The sequence below is a fragment of the Phodopus roborovskii genome, unplaced genomic scaffold, assembly GCF_943737965.1.
Source record: "Phodopus roborovskii unplaced genomic scaffold, PHOROB, whole genome shotgun sequence".
Classification (NCBI taxonomy): Eukaryota; Metazoa; Chordata; class Mammalia; order Rodentia; family Cricetidae; genus Phodopus; species Phodopus roborovskii.
Genome location: NW_026126540.1, coordinates 23,389,640 through 23,405,166, shown reverse-complemented (window position 1 = coordinate 23,405,166; position 15,527 = coordinate 23,389,640). Strand labels below are relative to the sequence as shown.

The window sequence follows — 15,527 nt, the reverse complement described above, 5'->3', positions numbered from 1 at the left end:
GCCCCCTCTCTGCAGAAGGGACTGTGCGGGGAGAGTGGCCTGGAGTGGCGCTCAGGGACGGCTGTCGCGGGCGCCCGCTACTTCCCTCGCTCTCCTGTCCTGCACGCGCGTCCGGGGCGCGGCCTTCCCTGCGCGCATGGAAGCAGGCTCGAGGGACGAAGGCTCGAAGCTCGGCCAGGCGCCGGCGTGGGAGCCTGTGAGGTCCGCGCAGGGACGGCCTGGGCTGCGGGGAGCGCGGGGAGGGTGACCCGGCCCCAAAGAGTCGCTGTCGGAGGAAGAGCGTGCTGGCCCAGACCGGCTCCGGACAGATGGCACCTCTAAGTGCTCTCCCCCTAGTTGGTTCTTCCACTCTCGCGCTCTCCTCAAAGCAGTTTCAACGCTTTTTGGTTAAGAAGATTAAGTGTGAACGTGACACCAAGTCTTTTCGTTTAAAACACGAAACGTGGCACTTGCTTACAAACCTTCGCTGTAAACCTGAGTACGTTGAGTCCAAAATAGTATTATTTTTTCCGGATATAGGCCAAAATACCAAGCTGGCCTGAGGCCCTGCTGTTCTTCTTTCCCTTCACCCTCTTTCCCTTTTCCCTCTCCTCAGCTACGCTCTCCTCCCTTAGGACTGTGTGCAATCCAAACGAGGATCTGTGCACTGGAGGTCTGTGCACTGGAGGACGAACTCGTGTTCCTCCTGCCGCCCGACCATATTGAACCTGGGGTGGCAAAGGCTGTGCCACCACTGCCACTTTCATGTGGTGCTGAGGATGGAACCTAGGCGAGCACTCTACCAAGAGTTATGTCTCCAGTCCTGAGCAGCTTTTGACAGACTTCAACTACTGATCTGAGAGACGAAACTTTCTCTCTTCCTCCGGTCCTCCTTTGTCTTAGCCACAAGAGTTTACAGTTTGCCTGCTGTGCCACGCTTTCTCTCAAGCTCTAATAAAGTCGTCTACGAACCTCAAAGTAAAAATAAAACAATAATACCACCCATATTCAACAGCAACAGCGAAAATCCTAAATGTGCTACGGAGACTTAGGCAGCAGGTTTGAAAGTCCAAGCTACAAGCTGCGGGAATTGGATAGCACCAGCCTCCATCAGCTTGTGGATGGTGGTTAATCAGGTGGACAAATGCAGGCTCAGCCTGACCATTCCGATGCTAAAAATTCATCAACTTAAATTGAGGTATAATTGAGATGCTACAAAATCAGCTATTTAAAGTATATACTTAAGGGATTTTTAATACACTGAAGTCTCACTCACAATCTGATTTGAAGACATAGCCACCTAATAGGTGGGGAGGTAATTCAGTTGATAGCATGCTTGGCATGCAGGCATGAGAACCCGAGTGTGAACTCCAGCACCCAAAAGAAAAACCCTGGGAATCACACTCTTGAAATCCCAGTGCTGCGGAGGCAGAGGAAAACAGGTCCCAGGACTCCACTGCCAGCTAGCCTACCCTAATAGGCAAGCCCCAAGTACATTTTCTTTTTCTTTTGGTTTTTTTGAGACAGGATTTCTCTGTATTGCTTTGGAGCATGTCCTGAACTCTGTCTGTAGACCAGGCTGGCTTTGAACTCACAGAGATTTGCCTGCCTCTGCCTCTGCCTCCTGAGTGTTGGGATTAAAGGTGCACCACCAACGCCCAGCTGCCCCAAGTCCAATTTAGAAACCTCTCAAAAAAACAAAGTAGACATTGTTTATGAAGGACATTCAAGGTTGTCTTGTGGCCTTGTGGCCTGCATACATGTGCTAACATGACCTCTACCACATTTGAATATCAACACACACACACACACACACCAAAAAAGAAAAAGAAAAAAAATATCACCATCCCAGAAAAGAAAATTTATTAGTAACTACTCCCCATTCCCCCTCCATGGACAGTGTATTCTCTGTGGTTCTCTAGTCTAGAGGAACAGAAAACACACACACACACACACTGATTTGTTGGCTTACAAAATAAAGTCTAGGTAGCCCAACAGTGGCATTCTCACATCAGAGAGGCCAAGACCCTGGTAGATGCTCAGTCCACCAGGCTGAATGTGTCACTAGCCCAGCCTGGCACAGAAGCCTGGAGGATTCTTGGAGACTCATAGTGTTGAGTCTGTGTTGGAAGCCTGGAGAAGCTAGTTTTAATACCAGCAAACAGATGCAGTAGCAAAGGCTAGATGAGCTTGCCTGCAGAGTGAAGGCAAGCAGGCAAAAGGTAAGCTTTTTCTTCCATGCCCTTTGTATCTGGGCTGCCACCAGAAGGTGCACCCACATTTAGCACCATCAAGAAAGTCCCTCAAAGGAGTGCCTGGCAGCTTGCCTTTTAGTGGGTTTCGAATCCAATCAAGTTGACAGCCGAGACTGTCCATCATACCTGCCACCATCTGTTTTGTTTTTACATATTGGACTGTCTGGAAGTTTCATGTCACTGGAATCACATAAGTGGTCTCTTCTGTCTGCCTATCCTCTCAACATCCTTTTTGATAATCTATGCACACTGCACACATGTGTACCCTTTGTGCATTTTACATTGTCCAGTAATATCCCTTTGTATGGTGTCCATGTGTAGCTGATAACATTTGGATCACCTCCACTTTTTGGCTGTTACAAAAATGTTGTGAGTATTGGTGAAAAAGCCCTCATGTGGATATATGTTTGGATTTCTCAGGACTGGAATGGCTCAATCACATGGTAACTCACTGTTTTAACTTTTTGAGAAACTGCCAAACCTTTTTTCAAACTGTCTGCATAATTTTGCACCAGCAGCATGTCAGGCTCTCCACACCCTGGATGCCTACTGGAATTGGATATTTTGACTTATAGCTGTCATAGAGCTTTTGTTTGGTATTTCTCTAGTAGCTAAAGATGTAGAGCATTAGCTAGGTGTGAGAGCACACACCTGAAGCCCCAGGACTTAGGAAGTGGAGGCAGGAGGGAAGAGTTTAAGGCCAGCCACCTGAGAGCCTATCTTAGTTATTGTTTTATGCTGTAAAGAGACATTGTGACCAGGATGATATGATATATATATATATAATAATTGGAAGCTTACTTAACAGTTTCAGGGGGTTAGTCCACTATTGTCATTGCAGAGAGCATAGCAGTAGGTAAGCAGGCATGGTGCTGGAGCTGTAGAGCTGAGTCTTGGTCTGGCATGGGCTGTTGAAGCTCTCAACGCCCACCCCAGTGACATACCTCTCCCAACAAGTACATGCCTATTCCAACAAGGCTACACCTACTCCAACAAGACCACACCTCCTAATCCTTCCCAAACAGTTCAACTAACTGCTGGCTAAACATTCAAATATGCGAGCCTATAGGGGCCATTCTCATTCAGAGACTATTTTTTAAAAAGGCATGGAACATCCTTCTGTTATTTCTATAGTTTTGGAAAAATATCTCAGGTTGTTTACTCCTTTTTGGTTTGTCTTGTTATTGACTTGTAAAGTTCTTCACATAATCTTACATTTAAAAAGCAAGCAAGGACCAAAAAGACAGCTCAGCAGGTAAAGGTTAGGAGGGTTGAGAACCAGTGTGCTAGGGGATGTTGAGGGAATGGCCAGGTTCTGGTCTCTGAGCTTTCGTGCCTCCTTTTTGGGGGTTTGTTGGGGATTAAATGAGGTTGTATAAGATTGAACTCAACATGACACCAGGCCGACCAGTGAGGCATCTTTGAAAGTTTGTGCTGAGGCCTTTGCCTAGGGGAATCTTGGTTCCTGCCTGAGTCTAAAAGACAATCACATTCCATAGATCAACAGGAAGTTTGGATGGACAGTCTACATTCAGTTTTCCCCATAAACTCCTTCATTCGCTCCTGTGTTTTCTTAGCTGCTTTTAGCTTTATTTAGATTTATTTGCCCACAAGGCAGTTGTTTCTTCCCACATCTGGGAACAGTTTAGAGAGAAGTGTTTCTCTTTAATATTTAATATTTTAGCTGGGTGTGGTGGTGCATGCAAATAATCCCAAAACATGGAAGGTAGAGGATTGGAATATCAAGACTTAAGACAAACTTTCTGCTACCTAGTGAGTTCAAGGCCATCCTGCATCTCAAAACAAAACAAAACAGAACAAATCAACAGAGGTAATACTAATATTGATACTAATGTTAATACTAATGTTAATACTAATTTTAAGCCAGGTGTTAATTCCAGCTCTGTGGTGGCAGAGGCAGATAAGTCTCTGTGAGTTTGAGGCCAGCCTGGTCTACACATGAGTTCCAGGTTAGCCAAAGGTACATAGTGAGACTTTGTCTTTAAAATTAGTAAATAAACAAAAAATAACTAGATTAATTGTAGGAATTAAGAGGTTGGCTAAGAATTCACTTCCCCCTGCTGCCCTCAGGGCAGGAGCTATAACCACAAGAAAACAAAAGACATGTTTTCTAATGCAAAATGCTAATGCTCCTTTGGCTTCCATAACCCTGAAAACACCCTAACTGGTCCTTGGAACCTGAGATGACTAACCACCCTCCTCTGTTTCCCTCTCCTCCATCTGGTGCTGTGGTATATAAGCCAGCCCCAGGAGTAAAATAAAAAATTAGAAAGAGCCTTCTTAACATGGAGCAAGAGTCCTGTGTTGTTAATCCCAACACCCTCTGCAGATTCTCGGTCCCCTGCCGTGCAGCCATGGCAATTAATAATAATGTTTTAATCTGTATTTCTCCTAAAGCAAAGGAAAAGTAGCACTGCAGAATCTGTTTGACAGCTTTTTCATCTCTAGGAGCAGAATGAGGGTTGTGGAGTGTCAGGCCTGAGTTCTTCAGCTGGTGACCATAAGCTTTGATTTGCCACCCACTTGATCTAGCTCGGGTGTAGCTCAGTGACAGGGTATGGGCAGACAGGTCTCTGTTCGTTCGAGGTCAGCCTGGTCTTCCCACTGGCATTCCTCAGTGTGTAAGCATCAAATTAGTACATCTTTGGGTCATATCATGTTAGAATTTCAGTTTTTCTAAAATGCTTTTTACCAGGGAGAATGTAGCTCAGTGGTAGAACACATATCCTGCATGTAGGGAGTCCTAGGTTTAAACTCCTATAGCTAAGAAACAAAATGGTTTTGGGGTTGCTGTCTCTCTCTCTGTCTTCCTTCCACCTTCCCTCCTTTCCTCCCTTCTTCCCTCCCTCCATTCCTTCCTTCCTTTGAGGCAGGGTTTCTCTGTGTAGTTTTGGAGCCTGTCCTGGAACTCACAGAGATCCACCTGCCTGTGCCTCCTGAGTGCTAGGATTGAAGGCATGCACCACCAGCACACTGGACCCTTGAGTTTCATTTATAAGTATGACTATGACAGGTTTCCAGAACTTTTGGAACGTCCCTAAATTACTCCTGCCATTTGGGTATGTGTTTATGTGAAGTATCATTTTCAGCATTAATGATTATAAAATCAAAATATTGATCAACTATGAAAAGCACTGGGGATGCTGTGCTCCTTTGGTTTCAAATATTCATTCCAGATTTAATACTTTATGCAAAACCAAGCACATCCATCTCATTACCATGCAAATTTGCTTTAATCAGTTTTTTAAAAAAATATTTGTTAATTTTTTTTGTGTATGGGTGTGGGTGCACATGTGACAGAGGACAATTGTGGGACCGAGTTTTCTTCCACAGTGTAAGATCTTGGCATCAAACTCAGGTTGTGAAACTCGGCAGTAAATGCTGAGCCATCTCCCAGGCCTGAATTTCATTCTCAGCCAATGGTAAAATTGAGCTGGTTCAATGGTTCAGTGGGTGAAAGTGAAAATCCAGCAACTGGATCTGGTCCCCAGAACCCACTGGGGAAGGGGAGAACTGTCCCTAACCCTGTCTTCTGACTTCCACTGCTTGCTGTAGCAAGAATGAATGCATCTGCAACTCAGATGCACCACACACACAATAATAAAATGAAAACAAAGTTTTAGGAACTACAAATAGCTAAACTATGAACCAAAGAATTGTTTTAAAATAAATTTCTTTATGATTTACTATAACGAGCCCTTGGTTTTGTTCTAATCTGTTTCATTTCGTTTTCTTGAGACAGGGTTTCTCTGTGTAGCCATAACTGTCCTGGAACTCACTCTATAGACCAGGCTGGCCTGGAACTCACAGAGATCTGTCTACCTCTGCCTCCCGAGTGCTGGGATTAAAGAAAAACATCACCACCGCCTGGCTACTTCTTTGATTTATATACCTGTTTAACATACCTATTTGTGCTGGTTAGTTTTATGTCAGTTTGATACAAGTAAGTAATCATTTAGGAAGAGGAAACCTCAATTTAAAAAGTGCCCTCACCAAGCTAGGCGGAGGTAGCCCACACCTTCTATCCCAGCACTCAGGAGGCAGAGAAAGGCGGATCTCTATGAGTCTGAGGCCAGCTTAGTCTATATAGAGTGAGTTCCAGGACAGCCAGGGATACACAGAGAAACCCTGTCTTGAAAAAAAAAAAAAAAAATTCCTCACTGAATCAGTCTGTGTTACAAGCCTATATGGCACAGTTTCTTGATTGGTAATTGATGTGGGAGGGTCCAGCCCATTGTGAGTGGTATCATCCCTGGGCTGGTAGTCCTGGGTGCTATAAGAAAGCAGGCTGTGCAAGCCCCGATGAGCAAGTACCCTCCATGGCCTCCGCATCAGCTCCTTCCTCCAGGTTCCTGTCTATCTTCCCTCAGTGATGGACAGTTACCTGGAACTGTAAGAGATACAAACCCTTTCCTCCCCAAGTTGTTTATGGTCATGGTGCTTCACCACAGGGGTAGAAATCCAGCAAAGGCACTCATATAGCTGGAACCATGCACAATTTTCCTCCAGCAAAGACACCCATATAATTGGAACCATGCATAATTTTCCTACAGCAAAGACACCTATATAACCAGAATCACGCACAATTTTCCTAGACAAAAAAGGATTTTAGAAACCTTGACTATGATATGGATGTGTTAATTCCCATCTTATAAAAAAATACATACTCAAGGTCTCTGCTTGGAGCTGCAGGTCTAGCTTCACAGGCCAACCATTGTGCAGAAGTATGTGGAGCTTAAAAGTTGTTCAGGGTTTGGGGCACTGAAGAGAAAACTCAGCAGTTAACAATACTGGCTGCTCTTGCAGAGGACCCAGGTGCGATTCCTGTACTCACACTGCAGCTCACAACTGTCTGTAACTCCACTTCTATGAAATTTAATGACCTCTGCAGGCCCTGCAGGCATAAAGGGTACTGCAGGCATGAGGAACGGGTAAATACCTGCAAGGCAAACACTACCATACACATAAAATAAAGATAAATCAGCAAGGTGCCTTTAATCCCAGCTCTAGGGAGGCAGAGGCAGGAGGATCTCTGAGTTTGAGCCAGCCTAGTCTACAGAAAGAGTTTCAGGACAGCCAGGGTTATGCAGAGAAACCCTGTCTCAAAACAAACAAACAAACAAACAAACAAAACAAAAACAAAAAACAAACAAACAAAACAAAACAAAAAAGCCCCAAACCAAAAAAAAGGCCCTAACAACAAAAACTTTTTTTTTTTTTAACTTAAAAGTTGTTCACAAGATCTGTGTTACTTTTCTTTGTGGCTAGTAGCATATTGTTCCCGGGAACTGTGTTGTCTTTCTTTGTTGCTTGTAACATAGTAGCTTAAATAACCCATGTTATTTTATGATTCTTCAGGTTAAACTTCTGATGTGCATCCCTCTGGGCTGTCAACAGGGCTGACACAAGGGGGCCAGAATCCAAGAATCCCATCCCTTGCCTTTTCCAGCGTCTTCAGGCTGCCCTCACTCCTTGGCTGGTGGACGCTCTTTTCTCACTGGCATTTTACATTAATCTTATTATAGTCTTCAATTTAAAAAAAAATCTTCTTCCGTTTTCAAGGACCACCTGATTATATTGGGCCCATCTTGAGAATTTTTAAAGAGTGCTTAGTACTCTCCACTGGGCCCTACCTCTTAGAGGCTCTACTACCTCCCAATACCATGAACATTTAGGAGATAAACCATACCAAGCTGTAGCAAGCCCACGTTGCATGCCAGACCTGGTTAAGAATTTCCTGGCCTCCATGCTCCCTGTCCAGACAGCTACACTCCATCTTTAGTCCCACTTGCTCCGCCTTCTTCCACAGCTTGCTCTGGTTTTGCATTATCATCAGTCCTGTTGCAGGAAATGCTAAGTGTTTCATTGGTGTGATTTCATTGTTACTGTTGTAACAGTAGGAAAGGGGGTAAAGCCCTAGACTTGCAGATCAGGCAGCCAAATTCCTAAAAGGTCAAATCTCTCAGTCAAAGACAAACAGCATTCAAGTAGTCAACTTAAAGTTGAGCTTAGGTCCAATTGTCCCTAAGTCCTATGTTCTTTGCCCTGTACCGAACTGCAAAATTGATTAGACATGGAGACGACTCACCATGATACAGGGGGACCTCCTGTGTTTTATTTGACAAAGGGAAGAAAATGGGGGATGGGGTGCATGGAGAGCTGGCTCAGTGGTAGTGGCAAGGTGGCTCAATGGTTAAGCGCAGGCACTGATTTTACAGAGGACTCTAGTTCAGTTCTCGGATCCCAGGTCAAGTAGCTGTAACTCCAGCTGTAGGGGAGCTACTGCCATCTTCTGGCTTTTGAGGGTACTGCACCCTCACTCACTGTCCTGCTCATAGCAATTTATAGAAGAAAGGGTTTATTTGGGGCTTACTGTGTGTACCAAAGAGCTAGGTACCCACCATCACCATGGTCGGGAGCATGGTGATGGAGCAGCAGCTGGAGGCAGAGAGTGCTCTAAGGGTGTCCGGAGGAGGTTTTTGAAACCTCAAAGCCCTCTCCCAATGACACACCTCCTCCAACAAGGCCACACCTCCATAATCCTTCCCAAATGTCCGCAACGGGGGGGCCCACGTATTTAAATGCCCGAGACTTGTGGGGACTCTCTCATTCAAGCCACTACATGCACATATGAACACACAGATATACCGGCACAGACAGATTAGGAAAAAAAAATATTACTGTACAGTTCAGTGTTTTGTGTTTTGTTTTGTTTTGTTTTTGTTTGTTTTTTTTTTTTTATGGTGAGAAAGTGTATATTTGGAATTAGCCAGCTGGACTCAGTTTACATGATCCCAATTTTGTTAAAACAGCCAGAGCATCATAATCGGGAGCCAACCGAACATACGCCTTCTTCTCTGCGTCAGGCCTTATGAGGGTGTTGACTTTGGCCACATCCATGTCATAGAGTTTCTTCACAGCCTGTGTGATCTGGTGCTTGTTGGCCTTGACGTCCACAATGAACACAAGTGCGTTGTTGTCGTCTATCTTCTTCATGGCTGACTCAGTGGTCAGGAGGAATTTGATGATGGCATAGTGGTCAAGCTTGTTTCTCCAGGGCGCGCTCTTCCGAGGGTCTTGGGCCGCCCGGAAGGTGGGTGACATGCCCTGAGGATCTTCAGCATGGCCATGGATGCCTTTCAGCACAGCCCTCTTGGCTTTGAAGGCCTTGGCTTTGGCTTTGGGAGGGGCAGGAGCTTCCTTCTTTGCTTTCGAAGCCATCTTGGCAAAAAAGCATGGTGGTTTTGTTGTTGTTGTTTTTTGTTTTTTTGTTTGTTTGTTTTTAATGAATTCACAAGAAGTGATATGTTCATAAGCTTCACCAAAGCATTTTATTAATTCAAAAATAAGCCCTGGATCTTAAACAGCCCCTCTTCTCTCGTCCTCCCAGCCCCTAGCAAAGCCGCAGTCTACTCTTTGTGCACACAGGAATCAACTTTCATGTGTGTTTAAGAGTTTGGGTTATTGTGGACTCTTCACAGAAACAGATCAGACAATTCTCAGAACTGTGTTCTTCCACTTTTTGTGGTGGTTTAGGGGTCATCCATGGGGTAGTGTAACACACCATTCCTACTTATGGCTGAACAGTATTTCCTTGTATGGATAGATTGCACTTTGTATACCTGTCAGGTGAACTTGTAGGTCATTTCCAGTTTCTGGTTATCATGAATAATGTGCATGTGAACATCAGTATATAACTTGAAACATTTAAGAAGATGTTCTGTGTTTGGGTGTTTTGCCTGCGTGTATGTATTTGTAGCACACAAATATCTGGTGCTCTCCGAAGTCAGAAGAAGGAATAAGACCTCCTGAAACTGAAGTTACAGGTTGTTGTGAACTGTCTGTGGGTGCTGGGAAATGGTGCCTCGTGAGCAGCCAGGTGCTCTGAACTCTGACTTTCTGGGACATTCCATGCTTAACTTTGCAAATTCTCTTTCCCTAATAGTTAAACCATTTATATGACGAGATTTCTTCCTTACCCAAACTTGCTCTTGCCTATGTGTCAATATTAATAATATTACTATTCTGAGTCAAGTTAAAAACAAAGCAAAACTACTTCTTGCCAGATTAAAGGTGGCACACACCTTTAATCCCAGCAGGCAGAGGCAGGTGGATCTTTGTGAGTTCAAGGCCAGCCTGGTCTACAGTGAGTGCCAGAACAGCCAGGGTTACACAGAAAAACCTTATCTTGAAAAACTTAAAATAAATAATAAATAAATGAATAAATAAATAAATTTTAAAAAACCTACTTTTCAGGGAAGCTGGGCAGGAATCTTTCCAAGGTACACCATTGTTAGGATCCTTTATTGTATGTTCAATTGATTTTATTTCTCTTCCTCACCCCTTTCTCTGTATTATCTTCCTCCCCCTCCCTAATTAGAACCTTCCTGTTTCCCCCATCCCCTCTTCAGATCATCCCTCTTCTTTTCAAGAGGCCTAAGAAAAATGTTGGGAGATTCAATGAATTCAACCTTTAGCTAAGTTCTCAGATCTGGAAAAATATACAATATTAATTAAATATTAGCAGTGTGTTGTCTAGGGTTACAACCTCTTGTGTTGAGCTTTCCCTTCCTAGCTAACCGTGCACACTCTGTCCTGGCCTTCTGTCAGCCTGTCTTGTTGGGCACTGCTGTTGTATTCCTGATGCAGGATGTTTTGTGGGGACAAGCCAGCACCCTGTTAAGTGATTGTGCTTTGTACTTGTCACCCCTGTAAGTCAGGAAACAATTCCTTGCATGCACCTCATCTCTAATGTGGGAGAAGTAACTTAACAAGTTCAAGATCTTGCTCCGAGGGTATAGTGTAGTTCTAAATTAACGAGCTTACTCCGCTTTTGAAATAACAGCCCAAAGTTCCCTTGGCTGAGCTCATTTAACATATCCCTCTCAGTTCTGGTCACTAAATTCCATCTTGAGTCAGGATGAAAAGAATGAATAGTCCGGTTTTAAAATGACTCCATTAAAAAAATTGGTGTGTATGTAGTATGTATCCATGTGCATGTATGTTCACATGTGTGTGGGTGTACATGTGTGTACAAGTGCATGTCTGGATGTGCACACCTGAGGTTTATAGCAGGGGTCTTTCTTGGTTGTTTTCCACTTTACCTTTGAGGCAGCGTCTCTCAGTTGGACACAGAGCTCTCTGAACCTGGGCTAGCTGCCCATCTTGCTCCTCAGATCCTGTCTCCCTGCTCTTAGGGAACATAGGAGTTACAGGTGGGCCACCCACCAAGTACTGTAACCACTGAGCCATCTCCCCCACCCAAGATGACTACACTTAAACTGCCAAAGACTCAGGACAATTCTGAGCAAAGCGAAAATTTCCACCATTTAAAGAAGGTTTTATTTGGCACTCAAGGGAAGAGCAAAATAGAGACAACCACAGAAACTCATGCAGAACTTTTAACTATTCCCATTGAGAGAAATGATAGCACTGTTTTCTCGGATGCTCTAAAATGCCCTAAATATATCCTTTAGAAAATTACATTGAAATTTTATTTTAAAACTCTCTCACTTTCTCGATTTCCCTCTAGGACCCTCTCCCCCCCCTCTCTCTCCCTCTTCCTCCCTCTCTCCCTCCCTCTCTCTCTCTCTGTGTAACTTTCAGGAGTTGGTTTTTCTCTTTCTACCATGTGGGTCCTGGGGACCGAACTCTGAACTCAGGTTGTCAGGCTTGGTGGTAAGCACCTTTATCCACTGAGACATCTCACAGGCCTCCTTTGGAAACTTAGAGAACCTGGGATATCACCGTCCATGTGGGACTCCTTGAAAGCATTTGGGTTTCAATTAGTTACACCGGTGAATCGCCAGACACCATTCATGTAATAGGTCCATTTACAGACCGTAAATTCATTGTTTAGATTGGCAGAATTTGTAGAGAAGAAAATTACAGCTTTCACAGCAAGGTCAAGGAGTCTCTTTGGAGGAAAGCAGCTACCAGGGACAGATCTTCACGGAGTGTGAGGCTGGTGTCACACAGTGTGATTGTTAGTGGCAGGTGGACGTAGGGAGGTGTCTGAGCTGAGGTGGTAGGCACAGAATGGAAGTCAGTGCTTTTTGCTAGGCTAGAATTGTTATCTGTTGGATTACGTGGACAGAAGCTCCTGTCTGTTTCTTTGTGTTCTAGCCCGAAGCAGGTGATCTCACTGGTAGCATTATTATGGAGAAAAGCTATTGTGCTCACACGATTCTAGTGGTAGATGTCACTGTCCTAGATGCTATCTTGACCATGTCTTCAGTCACATTTGGGGTCCTTGTTTTGACTCTGCTTACTTTTTTTTTCTTGTTTGGACAAAACAAGGTATTTTTGAGTCAGCTACTGAAATTTACCTATTGATAAGAAATTATTGTTCGCTTTCTTAGTCAACACAGGAAATGGCTTTTCCAAGGTACACACTGAAGTGTGTAAGGGTTTGACACAATATCTGATCCTTCCAGCGAGCATTGGTGGAGAGAGATAAAGCAGTTACAGCAAAAGTGAAGGTTGGGGACAGGTTGTGAGTTCATGGTCCTGTGTGTGCATGGAATGTCTCACAACAAGCCATTAGCTGTATCTGTTCACTTCCGTCAGGTGCTCTGCTCGCTGGCTCAGGCCATGGTGTCTTTCACCTGAGTAAACATGGCCTCCTAGCTCCTTTTCCTTCTCCCTCCCGCCATGTTTTGATGTAGCAGCTCCTCAGAGCTCCAGCAGCTGCTGTTCTCACAGAGAGTGAGGGGACGTGAACTTCTCCTCTGCCCACGGTCTTCTCTGCCTACTGTAGTCACTCTGTGTACACACCTGCCTCAGGGTGTTCCTGTGCTGTTCCTAGAACTCACCTTCTCAGGAGGCCCAGGCTCTGCTGCTCTTCTGCCCTCTCCTGCTTTGGATCCATCTTCAACACATTACTGCACACTTGGCATGTACTTTACTTATTCCTCTCTTTTGTCACTGTCTTATTTATTTTTGCAAGTGTGTACGTGTGTGTGTGTGTGTGTGTGTGTGTGTGTGTGTGTGTGTGTGTGTGTATGTGGGCGCACGGCGTGCACATTTGTATGGAGATCAGAGGGACAGCCAGTGGAGGTCTATTCTCCTACTCTGTGGGTCCCAGGGATCAAACTCAGGTCGCCAGGCTGGGCAGCCAGCGCCCTTCTCCACCCTTCTCCATGGGACTGTCTCATCCATGACTGCTTGTTCTCCTGCTTGGTCCCCATCTACTGCAAAGAAGCTCAGGGATGAAAAGGTTTTGCTTCCTGGTGGACTCTCCTTTCCTTGGGGGGGGGTTAATAACAGTTTTTATTTGGCTTGATTTGCTAGTCTAGAACTGGACTGCAGTTTGGATTACTCATGACTCTGAACACTCAGCTACCTTCTCTTTTGGGCTCCACAAAAACCATTTTTTAGGTACAAAGTTGGCATGTATTTGTTGCACGAGATGAAGCAGATAGCGAGTGCACAGGCCTCACATAAGGACTTTAGTGTTGTAGGAGAATAAGGAGGGGAGGCGGGGCCGAGGTTCTTTGGAGAGTGAGACCATGAAGAGCTCATTTATTGGAGAGTTGGTGCAGGGCAGAGGAGACATCGTAGGAGCTTGAGAAGACCCGGGGGTTATCAGATGAGCAGAAAGAGGGCATGGGAAGCGCATGTGGTTTTGTCTGGGGAAAGTGGAAGCCTGGTGGTGAGTGATAGGTCACAGGAATGCTGGGCAGAGGATAGAAAGGACATCATGTAGGGCTGGGCAGCGTAGAGAACAGAGTTGAGGGTCACAGGAGGGTGGTAGGATGGTGGGGTCTGCAGAGTGCAACCCCGGGACTGGGGGTTGGAGAGCTAGAAGTGTGACCCGGTAGATGGTGGGAGGTCAAAGAGGGCAGGACTCCAAGTTGGCATTGGGGGTGGCAGTGACAGGCTAGCCTGGGCCCTAGACAGTGGCCCTGAGAGGAGGAGCAGGCAGCTTCCGTTCTCTGCCTTCCAGTCTGGCTCATTTTAAAAATCATTTCAGTCCCAGGTAGTACTTTTGCGGCTTTATGAGTCTTCCACAGTGTGTTTGCTCACCATATACATTCCTGGGCTTACAAGTATTGGACCAGTGTCAGTCTGCAAAGGCGTTCATTTCAGTTGGTTTGAACTACTACTTCCCCGGGGCTTTGTTGCCTCAAACAGTTTCGGCGAAGTTCCTTATATGCATGTCTGGGCACATGTGTGTGCTTAGGGTTTGTACCTGGGTGTGGGACCTCAGAGTCACACAGTGTACACAGCTTAAGCAGGAGAGAGAGTGGCTTGCACTCAGCTCAAGTGTGATCTGCCTTGCTCGCACACTGCTGTCCAGCTGTGAATTATTGCTTGCCTAATGAGCAGGGAGCATAGTGCGTGCAGTTGGCCGCTGTGACCTCCTACCTGCCTGCCACAGTGTCAGCACTGATGCTCCAATTAGTGGCCAGCTGTAGATCCTTGGCCAAGACAGCTGGTGACAGTGGCTCGAAGGGGCACACTGCTAAGTGAACCTGCCCTGACACCCGAGGCAGACTGTGAGTTCACCCATCAGCCGATGATCTGTGCTCAGATTTTGGTGGGAGGATATCTCTATTTTGTTTATCTACATCTTGTAACAGTTCTTCAATAAACATTTAATGTCTGTACTCTAAAAGACCTCACTAGGTTATTTTCATTATTTAAAATGAGATATAAACGAGTTCCTATGGGGCACAAGGCAATTTTAGCTTACTGTACCGCCTTCTGTCAAATCTATAAACAGTGAAAAAAATTTGAACTCAAATATGAGTATTAGGGGAAAAAAGTGTTACTTAGGGCGTGTCCTGGGTAGTTTTTGTGTTTGTTTGTTTGTTTGTTTGTCAGCTTCACACAAACAAGCAACCTCAACTGGGGAAATGTCTCCATCAGATTGGCTTTTGCCAAGCCGGAGGGACATTTCCTTTTTTTAATGAAGATTGATATGTGGTCCAGCTGAGCAGGCCACGGGGAACAAGCCAAAAAGCATTGCCCCTCCCTGGCCTTGGCTTTAGGTTCTGCCTCCAGGTTCCTGCCCTGACTTCCAGGGATGTGTGAGTCAAGTAAATCCCTTCCTCCTGAGTTGCTTTTAGTTATGGTGTTTATCAAACCAATAGAAAGCCAACTAAGACCGGGCATGTCTTCTGATTTGGAGGGTGCCTAATCATATCTACCAACAGTAGCAGAGTCATTTTGTGGGCGAAAAAAGGCAGCAGGATTTTGCTTGATTTTGTATTCTGGTGTGTTGGAGATAAGAAGACTTGAGGGTTTTCTGTCATTCTTGATGCTTTG

The 15,527-nt window shown here is 45.1% G+C and overlaps 1 protein-coding gene across 1 annotated transcript; it reads right to left on the bottom strand.

The window, feature by feature from the left end:
* Nucleotides 1-51: 51 nt before the first annotated feature.
* Nucleotides 52-9,476, bottom strand: LOC127232925 (60S ribosomal protein L23a-like). The gene is made up of 2 exons (XM_051199249.1): nucleotides 9,044-9,476; nucleotides 52-284 (listed from the first exon to the last, which is right to left on the bottom strand). Exons 1-2 carry the CDS (start codon nucleotides 9,474-9,476, stop codon nucleotides 52-54), a joined length of 666 nt encoding a protein of 221 aa, XP_051055206.1.
* Nucleotides 9,477-15,527: the final 6,051 nt, after the last annotated feature.